Raw genomic sequence first — 24,797 nt, forward strand, 5'->3', positions numbered from 1 at the left:
CTGGAAATTTTTAATGTTTTGTCACAGGGAGTGATATATTTCTAAATAAGATGGTTATTTGTAACAGAGAATGATTCATGAAACAATTGCAGGTAGTTTTTTTTCCCCTCCTCATAATTACACAGATCAATACAACATGAGAAAATAAGTCATTTAATATTCAGTACTGAATCTGAAATCCAGAATTTGACACTGCTCTTTAATTCAAGATAAAAACTATTAACTTTAAAAATCTTCTCTTGTGCTTTTCACTTGTTTCTCTAACCCCTTGTAACTTATGTGTTGATTTTAAAGTTTTAGTCAACATGGAAGCCAATCTTAAGGAGCTCCTAACAGTAAAATTTTTGGATCAAAAGCAGTATAAAATTTATGTCTCTTACACTATAATGGACTGAAGCATATCAACTACCCTAAATTCCATCAACTTAGAGGTCATGATTGAAAAAAAGTCATCTTTAGGCGTTACCAGACAATCAACTTATTCTGAAACACAGGAAATAGAAAGAAATCAAGTAATACCCTAACTCCAATAGGAACACTATTCCTCACAATTCATGAAGGAGAGTTCTTTTTTACAGATAAGTTCCTGCTAATAAATGCAGAAGGAATGACAGTATTGAAATACTGCAAGCTCTGAAGAAATACACAAACATGATCAAAAGTCACCATTTCAAAAGCCATTAAGTGGGTCAGGCTGACAATCTCTCAGTGCAGACAACCAGACATGTGTCTCTTGATCCACTGTAACAGAAAGAATATAGAACCACAACTTGCCAAAAAAACAAACAAAAACCAAACTAAAGAACAATCAGGCCAAGCCTCTAATTTAACTTCATCTTACCAGAAATACAGAAGATAGAGGAGAGCAAACACCAAAAGAATGTGGAAAATACAAATTTGTTTCTTCAACAAATGGAAAGGGAAAAAAAAAAAGGAATGGGGAAATGGTGACAGATTAAAAGATTCATCAAATAAATGCAACGTATGGGGCTTGTCCGGACCCTGATTCAAACATGATAACTGTAAAAAGACTTATTTAAATCAAATAGGGAAGTCAGAGTAGTGAGAAATGACTGATTTCAAAAGGCATGTATTATGATTGTTTTTAAAAGAGGAACCTTTGTCTTTTAAATAAACTGAAACCTCTTTTTTTGAAAGCCAGAAACACACAAAGTTGTTATCAGGCTTTTTCTGTGCACAAGCAAAGGGAGAGCTGATTTAAAATGTTAGTATGTTCTACCCAGTACTTTAAGAAAGTAGAATTGAAGATCTATCAATAACTATAGGGGTTACATGTCTTAAAATTGTGTAAGAAAATAACCTGGAATCAATTAATTCCAATCAATTCTAATGAACTGAAAACTTAATTCTGTATCATGATTTTATGCAAACATGTGAGTTTAATTAACATTTTTAAAAAACGGATATGCAAGTTTATTTTCATAGGTATTTTATCAGTAGCCCTTTTAAAATGATTCATAAAGAAATTCACTTCAAGGATCTACAATTCAAAGTACTTTTTTAGATCACAGAATATGTAAGTCTCGAATCATGACTCAGTAACAGGATAGTGCAGGACAGATTATTCCATGAAGAGTATCTAACAGCAAATTTATAAAGACTGCTGAATTATTTTCAACCTGGGAGGGTCTAGTCCCTATTAATGTCGCCAGTCAGTCATACTGCAACTATAGCTAAAGGAAAACTGGGGCATCACAAAAGAAAATCTATAGATAATTCCAATCAGAAGTGTATTGAGATATATTTCAAAATGCAGCTAAACTATGTATCAATCTATGATGTTGAACTGCTTGTCCAAGTGGTAATTATTTCTCATAACTGACTAGATGCCTTCCATAAGCATCCAGGAGGCGGGATTCTTTATAATCTAAAGAAAAATATGTACATTGCTGTTTAATTACAGTCAATTAAAGTCATTTATGATCCATTTCTAAGCAAGCTAGGTAGTATTATGAATGCCATCTATACAGGCTTTAAAGTACAACATAAGCAATAACAATCAACAAGAATCTGATCTGAAACTTACCTATGAAAAAAATGACAGGACATGACAAATATAATCTTAACAAATAAAACACAAAAACTACTATAAAAGATCTATGCTTAAGTTTGTTGTCTTCCAAATTTTTGTCCATTCAAAGTTTCAAAGGATTGCCTTACATGGGGATGGTGGAAGTGGCTTTGAACAGAAATAACAGAAATCAGGAACTGAGGAGTTCCTGTGACTAAGAGGAAAAAATGATAAATGAAGGTGTTAAGCTAAAAATGGGTAAAGTTTACACAAACAGTATTATGAAGCAGATTTCTGGATCCCACCCAAATATGTTAATTGGTTGTATAAATTCAATATTCTCCAGAAGAGGAAAGGCCCAGAATTTGGGGCAGAGAATTAGTCTTCGAAAAAAATAAATCTAGCCCATTTTGCAATGACGTAAGTTTAAATACTGATGACTGCAAAAGACACCTTTGTTACACGGACATTCACTGTATTGATAAGTAGGGAAAAATTACACAACCCCAATTATTGGGGAGGGCAAATAGAATCACTAACTTATAGTGAATACACTGATTTTACAATAGTAACGTTACTTTGTAAATTTCCAAGCACATAAAATTCAGCCATTGAATCACAATTTTCGTTGAATTTATTAAGATTACAAAAATCCAAAATCTAAAAGTATTGAAATGCTTTATTTGAAGAGACAGGATTCAAATACAGCCTCTGATATTCAAAAACCACTCAATATATACTGTTAACTACATGGATAAATACTCCTGGAGAGGAAAAAGGTAACCACCTTTCGGTAATCTTGGGGTGGGGGCAAATTTAAAGTATACAGATATAAGCAGGGTAACGTCAACTTCAAGGGTAAACAAGACTAAAACACTTTTTCTCCCCTTAAGCTAACGACATATTCAAAAGTAAGAAAAGTGTATGAACCAAACCATAAATTGGATTCTCTAACTCACAAACACACTAAATTCATATACCGATAAATCCTTTGGTAAAAAGGTAAGGCATTCAAAGCCAAAACAAAAACCACTGTACTAAACTAAATTCTTTAAGTTCAACAACTAAGTGACTTATGTTTTTCTTAAGGTGCTCAAAAACTTCTGACAGTGAAATTTCTCTTTCACTATCATGTAAAAGTAGTTTCAGATGGTCTAAAACACACACAAATCAAAAGCACAGACAAGAAAAAACACACCACTGTATTTCATAAGAGGAACATAAGATATAACAGGGGTCTTTACCTTACTGTACACTATACCCTCACTTTGAATTTTCACAAAATAGAATTTTTTCAAAAGGCTAATATCTAAAAGCAAAAGCAATTTGGCATGTTTTATCCAACATTAAATATTTTACATATATTATAAACACACACACAAACACACTTACATGTATACATACAAATAAAAAGGGTTTTGGTTTTTTTTTTTTACCTAAATGCAAACTGGATGAGGATCCATGTGATGAAAGTGATGGCGGTGGCGTAAGTGAATGTCCTGGAGTTTGGCTTGGCAGAGGCATGCCTATTGGACTTGGAGAGGAGGAAAATCCCAGACTATTGTAAAATGGTTGCCCTATGGGTGCTAGGCTGCTACTAGATCTTTTGTACAAGTCAGAGCTAGTAGATAGAGACTCTCTCCTTGTGGCACTACTACTTGCAGAACTGCCAACTGAAGAAGAAATAAAAAAAACCCTAATTACATACAGTGTTAACTGAATAAAACCTATCCCCAACTCTTGCTGGGAAATAACAGAAGTGATCACAATAATTATTTTTAGAAACATTATGGAGAGGATAATTACTGTGATAACTACATATACTAACTTATTAATCATAAAAGGGTATAAATGCACCCCAAATAAAGTAACCAATACTTAACAGAGCAGTCATCTGTTCATTATTTCACACATATTTACCACTGACACATATGATTACAATGTGCTTTAATACCCTGGTATGATTTATAAATCCTACATTTTTAAGTTGTCTGCTTTAGGATACACTAGAGATTAAATTCCAAAAGATTAAATTTTGGTAGTATCCTAATCTCTGCAACCAGATTCTTAGACTTCAACTCAGTGACAGGAAAAGATCATACTGATAAACAGAATATTGACACATTTCCCTCACCATTCACATTTGATTTGGCTTCTGTATTGTGTTCAAACCATAGTCTGTTAAATCCATATTGGCCCGAATATTAGTCACCTGTGAGCTAAAATGGCAGCTGACTCCTCGGTACTTTTCATACTTCATATATACCTGATTCTTCAACAACTGGGTTACAAAACATGTAACTTTCTTTCAGAAAATTAATAGCTCTTGTAACTGTACCACACCAAATACATGCTTTCACTTACCCTTTAGGATCTTCCATCCCTAAAATTGTATTTCTGGCCTTCTGATGTAAGGACGATGAGCATTTCCCCCCTTTGGATAACAATTATATCACATCCCTTACTGTACTACATAAAAAATTCTTTTTACCTAATCCCAAATTTAACTATTAACTTAGTCCCTTTTTCCTTCTGTATTCCACAAAATGATAAAAGAGTGGCAGAATGACATTCCCACATAGCTCTGCATGCTCAGAAGAGCAATCCAAAATCTGGCCACCAATCAACATAAATCAAGATAATCAAATTCTTTACTAAGTGATTAAAAGGTCAATCCAAAACCCCTAATTCTGAAATCTCACCAAGAGTCCAGATTTCAAGTATGTTTCTTTCCTATTTCTAAGCACTGGCTTCTTTTAACTGAACGCCTTTTATATCAAAGGGAATTTCACATTACTTCTTAACCCATTAAATTTTTCAAGGACAAGCTCTATATTCGGACCAATATGGCATTTTTTTCCAAGAAAATTTTAAAGTTCAACTAGGTCTTGGTTTTCTTCAGCTCTCCAATGAGAGCAGCAGCACTATCATTCCCCTGGCAAATAACCAAGTCAATTGTTAAATTGGTCACACAGGGTACAGATTAAAGAGCAAAAATAAGCAGTGCAAGTTAAGCTTATAACACCTAAATAGTAAACTTAATTACCTTGGTTTCTGCCAAATTCAAAATTATATTTAAAAAAGAGCAGGCTCACACTACTGTGTTAGGCAAAAGATTATACTACTATTCACCCTTCTAGACCAGCCAGTATAGTTTCTGAAAGACTGTTCATGTTTTACTGAAAATTTCAAACTTTAAGATATGACAGGGAAATACTAAGTAGCAATGCATTTAAATAGCAAAAATAAATATGAACACCATGTAATAAACAGCTCTTCTTGAGTGTATTTTTGGCAAAACTGTGATTGTATGCTACATTAACTATGCTAATTTAAAAGGACACTGTCAAAGTGATTTTTCTAAAATATGGTCACATTTTAAATTCCTATTTATTTCAGAAAACAATTTGAAAAGGAAAAAGACAACAGCCCTCGAATGAGAGCAGCAGCACTATCATTCTCCTGGCAAATAACCAAAGAATCCATGTTTTGACACATGCAATATTATTTTCTTCCAAAAAGGAAACCCAAGCCAAACATGTAAAAGTAAATCAGAAATAGCTCTACTTTAAACATAAACAATCTGGTTCAAGTTGTTCTATAGGCCTACATTATTTGCAGCAATAAGACTATGACATATGAAATGAAATACACCTAAAATATCTAAGAGATAGACAGAGACAATGGAGCCACTACCATTTATCAACTGGGAATAAAATGTTAGATTACACATTTTCAACTATCACAGGATTCTCTAAATAATGGGTCATACAAAGGATTATTTAATTACTGTATTACAACAGCTACGTTTCCTAGCTATGTCATAAACTGGGCCATTTAACACTGATAAGCATTCATAATTTCATCATATAGGTAGAATAACTACATGTACATTACTGTATGTGTACATGCACACAATACTACTGATATATTTTTAGATCTTTCATATGGGCTTGGAATTGTCAAAATGTGAAGCAGCAATGGGCAGATTTGTCCTATGTACATACATGTAGCACTTGAATGAACGCTAACACATGGCCAACAGGAGGCAGAGGATGATAGGCTATTTACTGACATTCAGAGGTGTCAGTTGTTAATATCCCCTGAGGCAAGGTAAAACAGGACTGGGAATTAGAACTGAGTAAGCAACATTTGTAATAAAGGGGGCATGAAGATCAGTTTTGGGGAAAGAGGCATCTATAAGGGCCCTTGCAGAAAACAAACTGTTCATGCCAACCAATTTCAGAATATAGGGGAGAAGATCTTAGTTAACAGATAAATGAGAATTTGCAAGAACTGGGCAGAGGGTGGGCCTACAAATCTATGCCAGGCTTTCAGTGACATATTTTATTAGGAAAGGGAAAAAGGAGGGTAAGCTTTCCTCTATTTTTCTTAGGTTATTTGGGGGATATAACCTATGGCAGCTATTTCTACAAAGCTTGTCTTTAAGCTGTATGTTCTCTTGGTTTGCCTCAGGACAACTGTGGGGGCAGGGTAGCAGAGAATGCTTGTCATTTGTGCCAGAAACAAAGACCGAGTCCACAGGAGTGCTCTGGCTAGATGTAAAGACAGTGAACTCCAAAAGGGATAAATACACTATATCAAGCAAACTAAAAAACAGTGTCCATGCTCACTAGGGTTTTCTCTCAGAAGTCGCCCACTCTTTAGGTAATTCTGTGGTAGGCAAATACGGCGTTTCCCTAGTGTAATTCACTGTAACATCACATGTAAAAGCATCCTGCATTTAAAAGTTTATAATTGTTCTAGGATCTCTTCTAACTACGAATTTGAAAAGTTAGAATATTTCCCTAGAAAACTGGCACACATAATGACTGGCACATGTTAGTTTTGCCATTTTCCATACCAGAAAAAGGTATAATTTGATAAGGCAGGGAAAAAGATAAGAAGCAGATATTAAAGATTAAGGTATGTTATAGGAATATATAATCTCTTGAGGTCTGATAGTCTTACCAAGAAAAGGCTGCCAATTGTAGCAATAGAACTATAATAAGCCATTTCCCCCCCTAATGTTTCCTGAATGGTAATTCAGGGTATGTCAACAGGGAGACTATGTAGGCCTTTTCTGATTCTACTTCCTCAGTTATAAGATCAACTTCTATGGGTTATTTGTGAAGTTCTTTAAAATTTGGCTGTAAGAATTATATATAAAATGAGGATATGGGAAGATGCATTCTTTAACATGAAATTTTACTGGTAAAGGTTATATTATTTAATCTAAAATAAGTATAATGATGTTGGTAGTTTCCTAGGAGTTTCTATTTAAAATATTTTATTTTTAGGTATTATAGCAAATAAAGAAAACCATAATGAACCACTGGCATTTAATAAGAATGAACTATCTGATAAGCATACAAAATAATTCTTATGTTAAAACACCAGAAATTTAAGGTGTAAAAATACTCACTTTCTTAAACATTATTATTATGTAGAAAATAAGGAGTAGCTACCAATTAGCATAATGTATATTGGCCACACCTAACTAAAACAAAAATTACAGCAAAATAATTCTTAAGGTGGAAAATCTGAGGAAAGGATAAGCTGCTAGATATGAGTTAAGCATTCATAAATGTTTAGAGTTAAAGGAGGTAGTTTTTCTTCTACAAATTTAAACCAACAGTGATTATTTTATTCTTGACCTTCCCATACTATTATTGCTCATCTTATTATAAAAAAACATACACATGCCTCATGTTCACTTGAGTATACTCATCTTAAAAATAAACTTACCTGATGAACCAAATCCACTAAGGGCGGAGCCTATAGCAGCACCCAAAGAGCTGCTGCTTCCAAAGCCAAGAGATGTACTTCCAGGTTGGCCAGGTCCGTGGGAAAATAAAGAACTGCTCTGGGAGCTACTAGTCAAAGAATTGCTCCCATAAAATGAATTAGACTGCAGATTCGTGCTTGGTTGCTGTTGTTGCTGCTGCTGTTGTGGTGGCTGAGTGCCAATTGGCCGAAACAGACCATTTGTGCTGCCTGTAAGACTATTAGCAGTTCCCCCGGCTGCTGCTGCTGCTGCTGCTGCTGTAAAACAAGTTTCAGATACTTCTTAAAACTATCCAGAAAACCATTTTCAATTGTAAAGATATCTCAAACACCACCAGAAAATTATTATCCTTGAAAATACCATTTACACTTACCAGCCTGTGCTGCTGCTGAACTAATTAAAACAGGTGTTGGAGCCATTAATCGAACTGGAGCTCCAAGGCCAGTTCTTGCTCCAGGGCCAACCACTAAGGCACCAGTCTGATCATAATAGGCAGTTGGAGCCAGTACTTGATAGCCTATATAACATTGAAATACATATTAAATAATTAAAAAAACATTTGTACAGAAAACATGTATATTTTCTCTTATACGTATGCACTTGTCAGCCAAAACATAGCTATTGCAAGCTATTAATCTAAAACCCTTAAACAGCTACAGCATGAAAAGCAAACACATTTAAGGTATTATACCAAGTACACAAAACTTCAAGAGCATATGTAAAATTTTTCTCTCTAAATTTTAAGATGCATTATTTACAGGCCACAAAATGAGGTATTTTCTTTGATATAGAAATTACAGGTAAGCAATTGCTGATATTCTAAAAGTATCACCATTGAGTCAACTCTGAGAGGAGTGGAAGACTAAAGAAATGTTTATTATTGCAATTTTAATAAAACTCCACACCAACTGCCTCATTACCAGCATTTCTTTAGATTTTCACTGGTAAGCATCTCTTCAAAATATTCAATCTTAACAAAAACAGACACCTTAAAATCATGACAATCAATTTATAAAGTTTTTTAAGCTAGAGTTTAAAAATCATAAAAATTAGTTTTAGTATAGCCTGAGCACAAGGTGGGGATAATTTGTATTATTCAAAACTATAAGACTATGGTTCACCTCTTCTCAATGGGGATTCCTCATCTGAACCATGGAGAGAATGATTCAAGCAAATTTTGCTACTTCTCCCAAGATGGTACACAACATGTATGCATGGGAAAGAAATTAACTCTGTATAGTGAATACTTTAAGGCAATAGGACCAATTCTCTCCTAGCACTCAGACTGAGAAAGACTGCCTTTTATAGTGACAAGAATTTAAGCTTAACAGCTGCTGATCATTTGCAAAAATGTGCCAGCAACCGCTGATATTTTTCTTTTTTAAAAACACAGAATAAACTGAGGTATAATCCAATGTCAACTTCTGAGTCTTATTTTATAATGGCTATGCAGAAACAAGCATAGTAAAATTAGTCACAAAACAGCATGCATATTTTATTGCCTTCAAACATCTTAGCCTAATTTCTGTTAAAGTACAATAAACTGAGTTGAGATAAAGGCTACACTTCACCATTAAGACCAACACCTTCATATGCAAAGGTTGTTTTAAATTAAATACAGCATTCTGACTGTTTTACAATTACAGATTTATTATAATGGATATAAGTATAAATTGTGTGTGTGTGTGTATACTTCACTTAACGAAGTTGAAGAAGAAACTGAGAAGGAACAGCCTAAGAATATTAGAACAACTATGTTGTATTGGAGGCCAAAGAAAAAAAGAGATGCAATGAAGAGTGACTGATCAACAATGTCAAATGCTGCAAAAGCCATTAAGAGTTGAGCACTGACTAATGGATTTAGCAATATGGAAGTCATTCTGCTAAGGGATGAAAGCTGAACAGTAAGAAATCAAGGCAGGGCTTAAAAGTGTGAGGCAGATCCCTGGTGGCACAGCGGTTGAGCGCTGGGTTGCGAGGCTGCCCTCAGCCTCTGCGGCGCCGGTTCGATCCCCGGCTGCTCCCCGGCCACCGGGGGAGGGTCCCACATGGCGCGCAGACCTCTCCTGCCGCCGCCCGCTTCTCCCCTCAGCAGTGTACTTCGGTCCTGCCTGCTCTGCTCCCTGCTCTGGCTCTGGTGAGTTCTCTCACCCTCCCGCTCCCGCGCTTCTGACTACACCCAGTGCTTGTATAACAAACAAAGCAAAACAAAAAATAAATAAATAAATAAATAAATAAAAAACATGCCTCTATTTAAAAAAAAAAAAGTGTGAGGCAGAATATGAGTTCTGATACTACAAAGCCATCATAATCAAAACTGCATGGTATTGGAACAAGAACAGACACACGCACAAATGGAACCGAATAGAAAATCCAGAAATAAGCCCACAGATTTACAGTCAACTAATCTTTGACAAAGGAGCAAAGAATATGCAATGGAGCAAAGAAAGTTTGTTTCAATAAATGGTGCTGGGTCACTACATGCAAAAGAATGAAGCTTGACTACTACCTCACATCATGCACAAAAACCAACTCAAAATGGATTAAAGAACTAGGTAAGACCTGAAACCGTAAAATATATATAGAAGGAAATATAGGTGAAACATCTTTACAGACACATCACCCAAAGCAGTGATAGTGAAGGCAAAGATAAGCAGCTGGGACTACATCAAATTAAAGAGCTTCTGCACAGCAAAAGAGACAGTAACCAAAACAAAGGGAAACCCCACCGACTGGGAGAAAATTTTTGCACACAACACTAATGATAAAGGACTGATCACAAAAATCTACAAAGAGCTGATGAGACTCCACAAAAACAAAGAAAATAATCCAGTCAAAAAATGGCAGAAGAACTAAAAAGAAACTTCTCCAAAGAGTAAATGCAGGGCCTCCCTGGTGGCACAGCTATTGAGCGCTGGGTTGCGAAGCTGCCTGCAGCCTCTGCAGCGCCAGTTTGATCCCCGACTGCCGGGCGAGGGTCCCACATGGCGCACAGACCTCTCCTGCCGCCATCTGCTTCCCTCAGCAGTGTACCTCGGTCCTTCTGTCTGTTCTGCTCCCTGCTCTGGCTCTGGTGAATTCTCTCACCCTCCCACACTTCTAACTGTACCCCAGTGCGTGTATAAATAAATAAATCTTTTTTTTTTAAAAAGAGGAAATGCAAATGGCCAACAGGCATATGAAAAAATGGTCAACATTATTTGTAATCAGGGAAATGCAAATCAAAACTACAATGAGAGCCCATCTTACACCAGTGAGAAAGGCACATATTAAAAAAACTTGCAACAACAAATGCTGGTGAGGATGTGGAGAAAAAGGAACTCTCCTGCAGTGCTGGTGGGAGTGCAAACTGGTCCAGCCACTATGGAGAGCTGTGTGGAGATTCCTCAACCTGCCAAAGATGGAGCTTCCATATGATCCAGCAATTCCACTCCTAGGTATTTACCCAAAGGACAGAGAAACATTAATTCAAAAGGGCATCTGCACCCCTATGTTTACAGCAGCACTATTTACAATAGCTAAGCTTTGGAAACAACCCAAATGCCCAAAAACAGATGACTGGATCAAGAAGATGTAGTATATATACACAATGGAATATTACGCCGCAATCCAAAAAGATAAACTCAATTTGCAACAACAAGAGGAGAGGAGGGATTAGGGTCAAAATAAGGGGGAGGTGGGAATTGTATGGGGAGTATAACCAAAATGAAAATGCATACATTGTGTGAAAATGAAAAATGATGTAAGAATTATATAAAATACAAAGAATATGAGTTCTGATGGGTAATCTAAAAGTCGAGCAAAGAGAGAGAAGTCTTTTAGGGTGAAGAAGTACACTAGGCATGGTAGTAGTAGGGAAGGAGATGGAAGAGCAAGAAAGACTGAAAATATGGGACTAAAACCAAAATGGCATAAAGGATCAAACAGAAGGGGTTAATAGTCAATATAGTACAAGGACCAGGGATTTGATGGATGAGAGGGAAGAAAGTTAGGAGGGAAAGGCTAAAGATTACGAGAGACCTGAAGAAACATCAATTTTCTCAAGTGAACGCTCTCACTAGCACAGTAAGTTTAGAAACTTTGTAACAATTTAAGGGAAAGTGGGGACTTTTTAACCATAGTCCTGGGCAGAATGAAGTACAACTCAAAGCCTGAGAGGAAGTTTTGAGTGAGGGAATCATGTGAACGGACAACAACTCATTTGGCCAGAAATACGCTAATCAGTTTTATGAAAATGATTTTTCGCATTTATTTGTAAGGGGACTAAATGCTGTGGCTCAAAAGTTCAGGTAAAATAATCTGTTTTCCCTTAAAAGTTTTGCTTATTGGGCCTCCCTGGTGGCGCAGGGAATCGAGCGCAGTGCTGTGAAGCTGTACGTAGTCTCTGCAGTGCCGGTTCCATCCCCGCCAGCCTCGGAGCAACCCACATGGTGAGCAGACCTCTCCTGCCTCGCTGGCTGCTCCCCTCAGCAGTGTATTTCAGTTCCGTCTGCCTGTTTTGTTCCCTGCTCTGTCTCTGGTGAATCCTCTCACCCTCCCGCACATCTGGCCTCTACCCCAGTTCTTGTATAAATAAAATAATCTTAAAAAAAAAAAAAAAGTTTTGCCTATTTTAAATTTTATCATCACTAAATTATAGTCAATTGGTTTTAGATAAAAAAGGTGTTAAAGATGTCTTTCTTCTAGAATCGCCAATATAAAGATTATCATTGAACAAAATAAAACAAAAAAGCAATAAACAACTTTCTCATAGAATGGAAAGTGAATAAAATCAAAGATGATAAAAAAGAGAAAAATTACCTTGATGTTTTTAGTAATAACATGAGCTGAGTATGAAGAAAGGAAGCAAGAGCATTTATAAGTAAACACTAGGACCAGTACCAAGTCAGACTATCAACAGTTACAAGGCAATGGCAAACACAAGCACTCATCCCATTTAGAACCTAATAATGCATGACCTGCTGGATCCCATGGCTCTTTTCCCCATTATAACTATAGCTAATTCTGTGAGGATCCTAGAACAATCTTAGCAGTGACCTCCAGTTCAGTTCCTTTACATCTGTCTCCATGTCTTTCCAAGTATCTCTAACAACTTTAGCTTCACAGTCCATTTACCAAGAGCTGCTTTTGTCAAGCTCTCAAATCCACAATGGTTCCAGGATAGCAGTGACAGGGAGACAAGTATACAGATGGGATAGCAAGGGAGAACAATAAGGCCCCCGTTCTGTTATCATTTGTACTTTAGGGAGAGCAGTATTAACATCTCCATATCCAGAGGGACAGACAAGATGATAAACCAAGACCTTAGAATTTCAGAACAGAATGAAAACAATTGATACAAAAACAAAAGAAATCCTCAAAATAACATACAAAAGTATACAGCAGCAATTAGCACATAATAAACAATCATGTAAGTCAAAATCTTTTCCAATATACTAGCCACATTTCCTAAATGATCTGAATGGAAAATTTAACTGTTACTTTAAAAGAAACTGGAAATCATATTTCATTAACAAGTAATCTACACTCATAGGAGCTACTTATTACCCATATATCAAAGTGAAAAAAATAGCATTTACTTAAGACAGTCTTTAGGAGTGCAGAGAAGAACTAGAAAGTGATATAACCTATTAATAATCAAATATAGCTTTAAAAACAAAACAGATGCTTTTATTGGCTTAAGAAAAAAACCTTCTTTCTTCCATTGTTATTTAAGCAAAAATTTTGAATCTAGTTTCATCACAATCTAGTTCACACAAAAAGTATTTTGTATACCCTGTCTAAAAAGTTGCACTGTGGCAATGAGCAGAAATTTTTACAATTTTTTTCTATATTAGGCTTTCATGGGCATATTATAGTACAAATGTTGCTGTTAGGTTATAAATACCAATAGTTTAAAATATAAATGTGGCGGCTCCTTGCCCATGTGTCTATGCAGGCATCGCTTTCCTTTTTTCACCTTGCCTTAATAAACTTGCTATGTCGTAAAAATAAACGAATCATTGTAAGTGGGTAAACAAGATTAAACAATGCTCAAACTAGAAAATGTTGCTATGAACATCTTGGTATTAACTGAGTGACTATTCTTATAAGGCAGGAATAGTCAAAAGTTTTTACACGCCAGCTCCAACCAACTGGTTTTATTTCTTGAAGCACTGCAATGAGAATTCTGGGCTGCCCTGAGCTGGAAAGATGCTATGGTTTATGCCATTAAACAGAATAAGAAAAAATTGTCTGTGTGGAGGATTCTACTAAATATTTGTCATTCCCATCATCAAATCTCACAAACAGCATCGTTTTAACAGACATCTAAGTTTTAAAGAGTTTACTGCAAAGTAGGCAAGATTTTAAAAACATTTCTTGATTTGTTCCACCCTTCAGTGTGAGTCTACATTTAACATTTTAAATCTACTTGACTTCCTACAATTAACCAACTGTATGTATACCTGGCATGCCAGTAGCAAGACCCTGACCAAAAGCCAAAGTTGGATTTGCTGCTGCAAGTGATTCTGCTTGCTGCCCTTGCTGGCCCTGATTGGGAGTAAGAGGGCGCTGACCTGCTCCAGCACGGAGAACCTACAAAAGACAAATGATTTCCTTAAAAATGAAATAATAAAATAACATTTATCTTGGGACAACTTTTTATACCTCAAACAGATTTTGGATGGTCTTTGGACATATTTATATACAATAAAATACAGATTTACTAATGAAATAATACAAAATACTTAACATTAAAAAAAAAAATCATTGGCTCATGATAACTCTAACAACTTATAAGTAACATGCAGGTCCTAAAAGATTTCTGGGAACTACCATGTCTAGTACTTGTACTCTTTAATTTACCAAAGTAGAAGTAAAGAGATTTACTTGGGAGTGCCCAGTAATCTCCTTTTTCTGGTCAGAAATATATTTAGTATTTAAAATAGTGATTTAAATGCCCACAAAAAAATGAAGTGACAATCATTTAAGTGAATAAAAGAATGTTAAAAACTGCTAGAGCTTTCAAAATGTTTCAGTAACAGAAATGCAGAAAGGGAGGTACAGCCATGTCTTTAAATTCATATAATACATTCAACCAGGGAGAAAACCTCCCAAATAATACTTGTGTACCAATTATATGTTAGGTATTATGTTATATATTGAGAAAAATTAAGTGGAGAAAAAAACCATCTTGAATTCAAGTTGCTCACAGTATTTCAAAGATTCTTCAGATATTATTTAATGAAAGTAGGTCAATACCTGTTGCTGTCCAGGCTGAGTTTGTGATGCCGCTTGCTGATTAGCTGTGTTGTTTGCCGCAGCCGCAGCTTGTTGCTGAAATAAATTGGCTGGATACACCCCCCATGGAACACCGTAATACTGAGGTGGAACTACTGCCGGACCTAAACCCAACATTCCATAAAAAAAAAAAAAAAAGAAAGAAAGAAAGAAAGAAATCAGTAGTTTTATAGATAAATGAGGTCAGCTGCCATTAGGTCAAATCATCAGTAGAAAGAGCTAAGAGATGTCCTTATAATTGTTGCCCACTCAACACCTTTATTTCCCAATTCTGTTGAAGACAAAGTTTCATTCAATATTGATTATTGAAAGAAAAAGTATTCAGGAGTAATAGCAGTGTTCTTAATGGAGAAATTTGCCATTAAATTCAAGAAGGCCAATTAATTGACAGGGCTCTTAAAACTATCTATTCAACAGGGCTCTTAAAACTATTCAACTATCTATTCAACGTTAAAATATCAAAACTATTCAATGAGTGTGAAACTGGCAAACACAGAAATATATTTATGGACTATCATGTCATAAAGTTTAAGACTTGCTATGTACAGTTCATCACTGCTGTTAAAAGAGTATCTTCTGACTACTAAGAATTACAAAAATAAATCACTTATCTTTTTGCTTTGCAATCTATAACATAAAACTAGTGAACATATTTGTACCAAGCTTGCTACAATATTTTAATTGTAAATCTTGAAATTAAAAATATTTTGCAGATTTGAAACAATTAGTCCCAATGACCACAAAGAAATTGAAAATCACACAAAAACAAACACTGCTTTAGTGCTTATAGGGCTAGTAATTTGGGACTAGTAAGTCAAGACAGAAAAGAACTAGGCAATATAAACATAAAGAACATAGACATATGAAAGCATACTAGGAAAAACAGAACAAATCATTCTTGATCCATTCTACTTTAAAGATAAAATCTGACTACTGGAGAGTAAATAGGATCACACCCAGTAAGTCTACCATTAAATGAATAAAATGTCGTAATTCTTGACTGACATAACAACCATGTCCTAAAGTTCCACTGAGAAAATAAAGCCTAGTATTAACAGGATAACAAAAAAGTGGACTGCTATTAACACCGAAAAGGATTTATGAAGGATACACTATCAAAACAAGAGAGTCAGCTATCTAGAACCTCACTGTTCAACACAATAGCCAAAAGACAACAATTAAAAGGTAGATCGTCTAAATTGAAGTGGGCTATATATAATGTAGAGGATTTTGAAGCATGAAAATACCTGTTAATTTTTAAAATATTAATCACATGTTACAGTATTTTGGATATTGTTGGTCTAACTCAAACTTACTGAAACTAGTTTCATCTGTGTCTTAGTTTTACGATGTGGTTACTAAAAACTGTATTATTACTTTACTTATATTATAGTTTTAATGGACAGCATTAATTATAGAAATGCTTAAATCCAGAACAGTGACTAGAATGCTTATCTCAAAACTAATAACCTCTTAAAGTTGCTCCTTTCCTCCTTTCAGACCATTAGGTTAATGACTCTGTGCATGCCTAATACCAGCACTTTACTATACTAACATCCAGTTATATGGCACCAGGAAAGTTCATGTCCTTATGGAATCACATGCAGATATACACTCAAAAATGACTGAATATGACAAAATAGTTACAATCTGTTAAGATATCACACAAGAAACAGAAGTGCTTTGTTTCCCCCCCATTTTTTAAAGTCAAATATAAAAAAGTTCCTAAACTCCTAGGGAAAGATCAATTGTTCTACTGTCATGATAAACAATTACCAGAAGTGGATTTAAAATCAGCTAATTGATCAGTGACATTTCACTACAGTGAACAAATATCTGAAAGTTAAAAAGTTGGTGATATCCTTGAGTTATGGAAGTTAATCAGCTGCCTCACTTCAGTGAACACACTTTTGAAGTTAGCTAACATCACTCTGCTCCTGCCTCAATAACCAACATAAATGAGGCCTAATACTACCTCATTTCTATCTCTATAAACAGCTCAACCTAAAACACCCTCCCCCCCCGCCCCACCAAACAGAACATGATAAATTAGTCTGTTCAGTAAGACTGTGCCTGACCAGCACCCATAAAAGGAACCAGCTTCACTGAAATGTAACTGACATATAACATTGTATAGCTTGGATTTTTATATCAGACTGAGTGATGGTCTTGGGCCATGACAGTTTTTAGTAAGTTCTTTCCAACCCTACCGTATCTTTTCGACCCTTAACGTACTTATTTTAACACTGCTAAATAAACTATTTAGATATTCATTCTCAAGAAGCTTTTTAACGTACACAATCCCTGACTTTAGTATTTATAGCATCTACTCTCTATTTTCTGAGGAGTTTGTACTGTCTTTGTAGGTAAAGGGATTGGTCACAAGAATAAAGATATGTAGTTTGTCAATGTAAAATTTCTGGAAACTGAAATGTAAACCAACCATGTATAGGAGGAAAAAGTTAACAGGATAGGCTTTCTTCTGCCGTATTACAGTTGAAAAATTAACTCTGGAAACTTCAGTTCGTTCTGGATGTTTCAAGTTTTCCAAAGAACGTCAAATTATTCAAATAGACAAAAATAAAGCATACACCAAAATGAAAACTAAATCTGTAACAATCAACAAGGATGAACACTGTAAATTACCTGCTAATGTTGCTGCTGCAGCCAATCCTGCTGCAGTATATGGATCAGTCCCTGGAGGAGCAGCACTAATAATATATGGATTTGGCACAAATGTAGCTGGAGCAAGGCCTGCTGAGAATACACCAGCTGTATTTAAAAAGGGGAGAAATAATGAATGAAAATGTAAAGTATGATTTTCTTCATTAAGTAAAAACATTTTGACTTTGCAGTAGGGGAGCACAGTGGTTCAAATTCTTATTAACTGAGTGAATCTGGGTATGCCACATGACCTGATTGATTTTAAGGTTCTTCATTTTTTCATTTATAAAATAAGTTTATCAAAAACTTACAGGATTTTTGTGAGAATTAAAAGTGATACTGAATATGAATTGACCACACAGTATTACTGAGCACAATGTACAGACACAATAAATGTTTCAAACCGGAACTACTATTGTCAAATGGTAGTTTTCATTTAATCTTTACTGAACCATACTCTGAGCTAGGGATTCAATGAGGATAATAGACAAAATTCTGCCCTCACTTATCACTCCGTCTAGTAAGAAAAGCAAACCACCAATATTTAGAATACAGTATAAATACGCACTATGAACACAGAGGAGCATCTAACAAGTTTGGAAGGGTGAGAAGAAGAGAGTGGGTCTGTAGCATATGTAAGAAAAAACTAGGGCCTCCCTGGTGGAGCAGCGGCTGAGCGCTGGGTTGCGAAGCTGCCCGCAGCCTCTGCAGCGCCGGTTCGATACCTGGCTGCTCCCCAGCCACCAGAGCCGGCTGCTCCCCAGCCACCAGAGGAGGGGAGGATCCCTCATGGTGCGCAGACCTCTCCTGCCGCCCGCTGCTCCCCTCAGCAGTGTACTTCGGTCCTTCTGCCTGCTCTGCTCCCCACTCTGGCTCTGGTGAATTCTCTCACCCTCCCGCGCTTCTGACTGTACCCAGTGCTTGTATAAATAAATAAATAAATAAATCTTTAAAAAAAAAAAAAAAAGGCGGGGGGTTTAAAAAAAAAAAAGGCGTGGCAGACCTCTCCTGCCACGCCCGCTGCTCCCCTCAGCAGTGTATTTCGTCATTCTGCCTGTTCTGTTCCCCGCTCTAGCTCTGGTGAACTCTCTCACCCTCCCACGCTTCTCACTGTATCTAGTGCTTGTATAAATACATAAATAAATGTTTTTTAAAAAAAAAAAAAAGAAAGAAAAAACTTGAGCTATAATAAGAACAAAAGGCCTATGAAGAGCTTCCTGGGTTATGCTACATAGTGTGAACTTTACCCTGAAAGCAACAGACAATGATGAATGGTAAGCTGGAGACTGACTTTTGAGCTCACTTCTGATATATGCCAGTATAAATTTAGTAAAAGCTAACAAAGAGTTTTAAAATTTCATTTGTAATATTCATTAAAAAGAGAAAAAACTGCTGATCTTAAGGAAGCATTGTGCACATCCTTTGTCAAAGGTACAAAAAAATTTATTGGAAAATTTCTGAGAGTTACCTCTTTTGGAAAAGAGGTAACAGAGAAGGTGAAAAGGATGTGTTTCAAGTTGAAGGAAATGAAAAAGGTTCATGTTTAAAATATGATTAAAGGGGTTTTGGATATTTAACTAGGTGCACATAAATTAACTTCGCAAATAGGATTCAATGAAAGCATATATGTTAAAATCTAAACCTTCAAATTAAGAATCAGAAACCCAATTTTAACTATATTATATTTCAAATTTGCTGTAATCCACAATATGAAATACATGTCACCATCAACCTAGCAGTACCCAAAAACTAATCTCTATTATCTATTTGATATTTTAGAATACTGGTTACATCACTTCTCGGCCTTTTGGCTAAGATCAAAGGTAGAATACTGGTCATATGCTCTAAAATCAATTTCATACCCATGTACAACATGGCCATTTGAAAAAGCTGCCTTTAATATATCAAAACTGAACAAAATTCAATAAAAATCTTTGCACCATTTTAAAATTCATTTGCTTAGAGTTGTCTTCTGAACTTGATTGTATTCACATCAATTATCATTCAAGACCTCTGATCTTCGATGTCTAAGTCCTTTACCATTTAAGATTCTGAATATACTTTTTTTAAAAAAAGATTTATTTATGCATACAAGAACTGGGGTACAGGCCAGAGGTGCGGTGGGTAACAGGATTCACCAAAGACAGAGTGGGGAGCAGAACAGGCAGACTGACTGAAATACACTGCTGAGGGAAGCAGTGGGCAAGACAGGAGAGGTCTGCTGCACCACGTGGGTAGCTCCCTGGCCAGCCGGGGATTGAACTTGTGCTGCAGAGGCTTTGGATAGTTTCACAGTGCTGTGCTTAACCCTTGCGCCACCAGGGACACTCTGAACACATTTTTAATGTTTTCTTTAAATGTCTTGGGTGTCAACTCTATGATATGACTGCTTTCTGACTGTTCTTTACACTGTAACATTTGTCTGAGATGCAACCTTATAAGGTAGAGTCTTTCTCACCTATCAGGTGGTATCACAAATGCTTCAACTATAAACTATAAATTTAACTTTCCAAACCAAGACTTGTATTAGTGGCTTGGGGCCTCTTAACCTGCATGGTTGTTAAGCACCAACCCCACAACCTACTTGTGTGTGGGCCCTCTTTTTATCTATCCCTCTTTTAGCACTCTGCAGGTTCACAAATTTGCTGTTATAGATTTCCCTCTCAATTTCCTGCACTACAGAAATTCCCCAACCATTAAAACAACCCCACCCTTTTCTCTTTCCCTTCTGAGTAGGGATGTGTACTTATATAGAAAATAAAATGTAGTGTATCTATTTGTGTCTTTCTGGTTATCCAGCCTACTATCTATTTTTTATGAACGAGCCATAAACAATTTTTAAAACTTTAAATGATTGAAAACAAAAAAATTGTAACACATGGAAATTATACAAAACTCGGTTTTCATAAGTTTCACAAGAACGCAGTCATGTTCATAAAATTTAATATATGCTAAACAAGAGTTTACATGATACCAACTTAGAGATATAATGAAAGAAAGGCCATTTATAGTGATAGCAAAATATAAAATACCTAAGAACAAACAAATCCAGAAATAATGCAAACATAAGAGAAAAACTTTAAAGCACTTATAAACAACACAAAAGCAGACTGGAACCAAAAGATAAAACCATGTCCTCGATACTGTCATAAAGATATCAATTTCCCATAAGTTACTTAAAAAATATAACCTGTAGGGGCCTCCCTGGTGGCACTATCAAGCTATCGCCAGTCAATGCTGCACAAGTTTCATCCCAGCCCGCCAAGGAGCTACCCACATGTCGCAGCAAACCTCTCCTGTCTCGCCCACTGCTCCGCTCAGCAGTGTATTTCAGTCAATCAGCCTGTTCTGCTCCCCACTTTCTCTGGTGAATCCTCTCTCTCCCCCCCGCCACCTCCAGCTTACACCCCAGTTCTTGTATGCATAAACAAATAAATCCTTAAAAAATATATACCCTATAACCTGATCTTCTGGAAACAGATAAATAGATTCTAAAGTTTATATGAAAAAAGCAAATAAACAAGAATAAAACATTTAAAACTTTCAAAAGAAAGAGCAATACTGGGTGTACTAGACTGCCAAATGTTAAAACCTAACAAAATCTCAAGAGATAAAAACTTTTGTAATGGCCCAAGAAAAGACAAACAAGAATCAGTGTATTTCTAACAATGTACTGAGAAAAAGCTTAAATACAGCAACAAAAAAGGCTGGGGGAAAAGACGAGGTTCAGCATGTACACTATTATTAGATAACATCTAAAAATGTGTGGTCATTTTTGGTTAAAACGAGAAATAAAATCTGGAACCTAGGAAAGACTTCTGGAGTCAAGACAAAAATACAAATATAAGGTAAGAGAATAAATTTGGTATAGCAGCCCTCACTTCCCTCACTATTCCATAGATTCTGATGTTGAGATGCTCATTTCCAAATGGGAAATAAATCCAGTTAAGCCATAATCAGGCATAAAATGGTGACAAGAATCTACATATGTGATTAAAAAGACAAACTATCCCTATACATTTATCATTGTCATAGTCCCGGTTCTGATACTGTATAACTTTTGTACTCTCTCTGTAACCATGTAAATCTATAATTATTTCAAAATTAAAAAATTACAAAACAAAATACCCCAACATAGACAAACAGTACCAAAGTGTGGTCTCTAGCAGTAATGGTATTTAAATGTAGTAATTCACGAATATAGTAAAGACTAATGGTCAAAGACCAAACAAGAAAATAAGAAAGAATTCTAAGAAATTGCCTTAGGATACCTGTTTCCAAACAATTTTTAAAATAAGCATTCGGACTTGAAAACCACATTCAACTCTAACTTCACACTGGGGGGAAAAAAGTGCTAAATATAGATTTTATTTAAAAAAGGACACAAGTAATAATCAGAAACTATTCTTCCATAGTTAATCTTTATCCTTGCCATCTATCACTTTATCACAATCAGATGTTGCAAAATGTAAATTATCACCATTCAGTAAAAGGAAAACCAAACACTCTAAACACTTTAAAATAAGATTTTCGAATAGTCTAATCACGGCAACTCATGAATACTCACCTATATGTGGCTGCTGAGCTGCAGCTAATGCATATTGCTGCTGTTGAGCTGCAGTTAACTGCTGAACTGTTAGTGCATTAGTCCTCTGAAAGAGCTATTATGAAAAACATTTGATAGAAAGATTAGTCTCAAAAGCTGGAAAGAGTATATTTTAAACACATATTTGCATCACTTTCTAAGTTTCAAGGACATTTTATTCAATACATTAAGTTTTCAAGGTCTCTCCTATTATTCATGTCAATGCCTCATCCTGCTTCAGGCTCTATCAGTAAATAGTTAAAAGGAACTTTAGAGAAGGGGCTTCTTTACCTGCTGCTGGGAATTGTAGTCAAAAAGGCCTACAGTAGCTCCTGAAGAGTCCATTGGTACCTGATTACCAGGATAATCAAACTGTAAAGAATCCAGCCCAACTTGTTCCATGGCATCCAGATTCTGAGTCTCAGGATTTGAAAATTCTTCAACAAGTGGTTTATTAGCTGTAGGATTAGGAAGAGGCCCCAATCCTTCTGAGGGATTAGTATTGGGGCCCAGGCGCTCAACTACTTCAGTTGGAGAGGCTTGACGACTTCCAGGAGTACGACTATATAAAGAAAATAGAAAGGCATTAATGATCAAAAGTTGCAAGTCAAAAGTTGAGATGAGAAAATAAGAAAATATTGAAAAACAAATGGTCTTTTAAAATACAGAAAGCAAAAACAGGGCCACTCCATGTCAAACCATCCCACTTTATTACACTTTCTCCCCACTAATCTAACATCCTCTTAAGAGTGAATACTGTTTTGGATTTTAGTATCATTGCTTTTTCTCCCCAATTTGAGTAGCAAAAAGATAGAACTCAATTTTACAGATATGATAATTGGTCAATATCAAAATTTAGGCTTTGACTATCTGCAACTTTTGTCTTAAATCACTGACAAAATGGTAGCTATAAAGAGAAGGCTATCGAGTGACAAATATGGGAAGGCTCAAAATCAAAACCCACCTCCCATGCACCATGTACCAGCACATAATTTTGCTGTTAACATCTTGCTTACTAATATTTCAGAAAAAAACTGGTCATAAAGGATCATTGCAGCCTTCATAACTTGAGGATTGAATACAAAAGAACAGTGAGTTAAGACAAAAGATTGACTCCTGAATTCTGTTATGATTTTTAAATAAATTTTTAAAGGTTTATTTTTTAAAGGTTTATTTTTTTAAAGGTTTATTTATGCATACAAGAGCTGGGGTATAGGCCAGAGGTGTGGGGGTGGTGAGAAGATTCACCAGAGACAGAGTAGGGAGCAGAACAGGCAGATCTACTGAAATACACTGCTGAGGGGAGCAGCAGGCGAGACAGGAGAGGTCTGCTGTGCCATGTGGGTAGCTCCCTGGCCAGGGATCGAACGCATGCTGCAGTGGCTGTGGAGCGCTTCACAGCGCTGAGACTTAACTCCTGTGCCACCAGGGAGGCCCCGAATTCCGTAATGATTTTGAGCAAATCATTTCAAGGCTCATTTTCTTTGTGGAGGAGACTGAAGACATGACCTTGTTCCAACAACAAAAACTATTTGTGAAAACCCTCTATCAGGTCTTCATTTCTCTTTATTATACGAAATTGTTTTAGTTTATTTTTTATTTATTAGTGCATACAAGAAGTGGGTTATAGGCTAGGAGTGCTGGATAGGGGAGAGTGAAGGGGGAGAAGATTCACCAGAGGCAGAGTGGGGAACAGAATAGACGGATTCACTGAAATACACTGCTGAGGGGAGCAGCAGGCGGGCGAAACAGGAGAGATCTGTTGCCTTGTATGTGGGTTAGCTACCTGGCTGGGGACTGAACTCAGGCCGCAGCATTGATAGTGTGATAGCACTGAGACTTAACCCTTACACCATCAGGGAGACCCTAAATGGTTTTAGTTTAAATCATTAGAATAAAATGGAACTGTATAGCATATGTCAAAAATGAAGTTAGCAAACCAATGGAAAAGCGTAATTCTGCATGTAAAAACAGCTTTCTCTACTGAATACCTCATTGGTTTTCCCAAGAAATTCACTAAGACTTAACTAAATTTTACACATTCATTTTCCTCTTTTTTCCAGTATCTTTCATAGTCTAAACCTTATTACTACATATATCACAACTGTCACTCATACATATTTTTCTTCTACAGAAATATCTCACATAAGATCCCCTCCCTCCCAGAAAGAAGTGTTTGTTTTAAAGAACCATGAGTTCATAGTATAATCAAACATAAGTACATTTAATAAACAGTAATAATTATTTTACCTGGCTTTCAAGTGAGATGTCAAACCTATCTAATTCTGCTTCCAACTTCAGGTATCTGACATTAGGATAAATATACTAACATGTACATAGCATTTTACAAAAACAGTTCTTTAATTATAAGAATCATTCTCCAGATATCTAAGTGATCTTATACTAAAAATAAAAGTCAACCACTGTCCTTGGAGTATCAGAAGACA

General features: G+C 35.9%; 1 protein-coding gene across 9 annotated transcripts in view; it reads right to left on the minus strand.

The window, feature by feature from the left end:
• Nucleotides 1-24,797, minus strand: part of PUM2 (pumilio RNA binding family member 2) — a gene marked incomplete at both ends in the record, with an annotated part of 60,868 nt that overhangs the window by 22,714 nt on the left and 13,357 nt on the right. For 2 of the 9 annotated variants that reach the window (XM_084235169.1, XM_084235167.1), the window contains 8 exons: nucleotides 3,469-3,705; nucleotides 7,781-8,071; nucleotides 8,194-8,337; nucleotides 14,267-14,396; nucleotides 15,063-15,205; nucleotides 17,748-17,873; nucleotides 22,333-22,426; nucleotides 22,642-22,912. In XM_084235169.1, the coding sequence (XP_084091295.1) occupies nucleotides 3,469-3,705; nucleotides 7,781-8,071; nucleotides 8,194-8,337; nucleotides 14,267-14,396; nucleotides 15,063-15,205; nucleotides 17,748-17,873; nucleotides 22,333-22,426; nucleotides 22,642-22,912 (1,436 nt within the window). Of the gene's footprint in view, nucleotides 1-3,468; nucleotides 3,706-7,780; nucleotides 8,075-8,187; nucleotides 8,338-14,266; nucleotides 14,397-15,062; nucleotides 15,206-17,747; nucleotides 17,874-22,332; nucleotides 22,427-22,641; nucleotides 22,913-24,797 lie in introns of all 9 variants that reach the window. The other 7 variants (XM_084235168.1, XM_084235166.1, XM_084235172.1 and 4 more) reach the window with 5 other exon arrangements.

This window comes from Talpa europaea (assembly GCF_964194135.1).
Source record: "Talpa europaea genome assembly, chromosome: 6".
Taxonomy (NCBI): domain Eukaryota; kingdom Metazoa; phylum Chordata; class Mammalia; order Eulipotyphla; family Talpidae; genus Talpa; species Talpa europaea.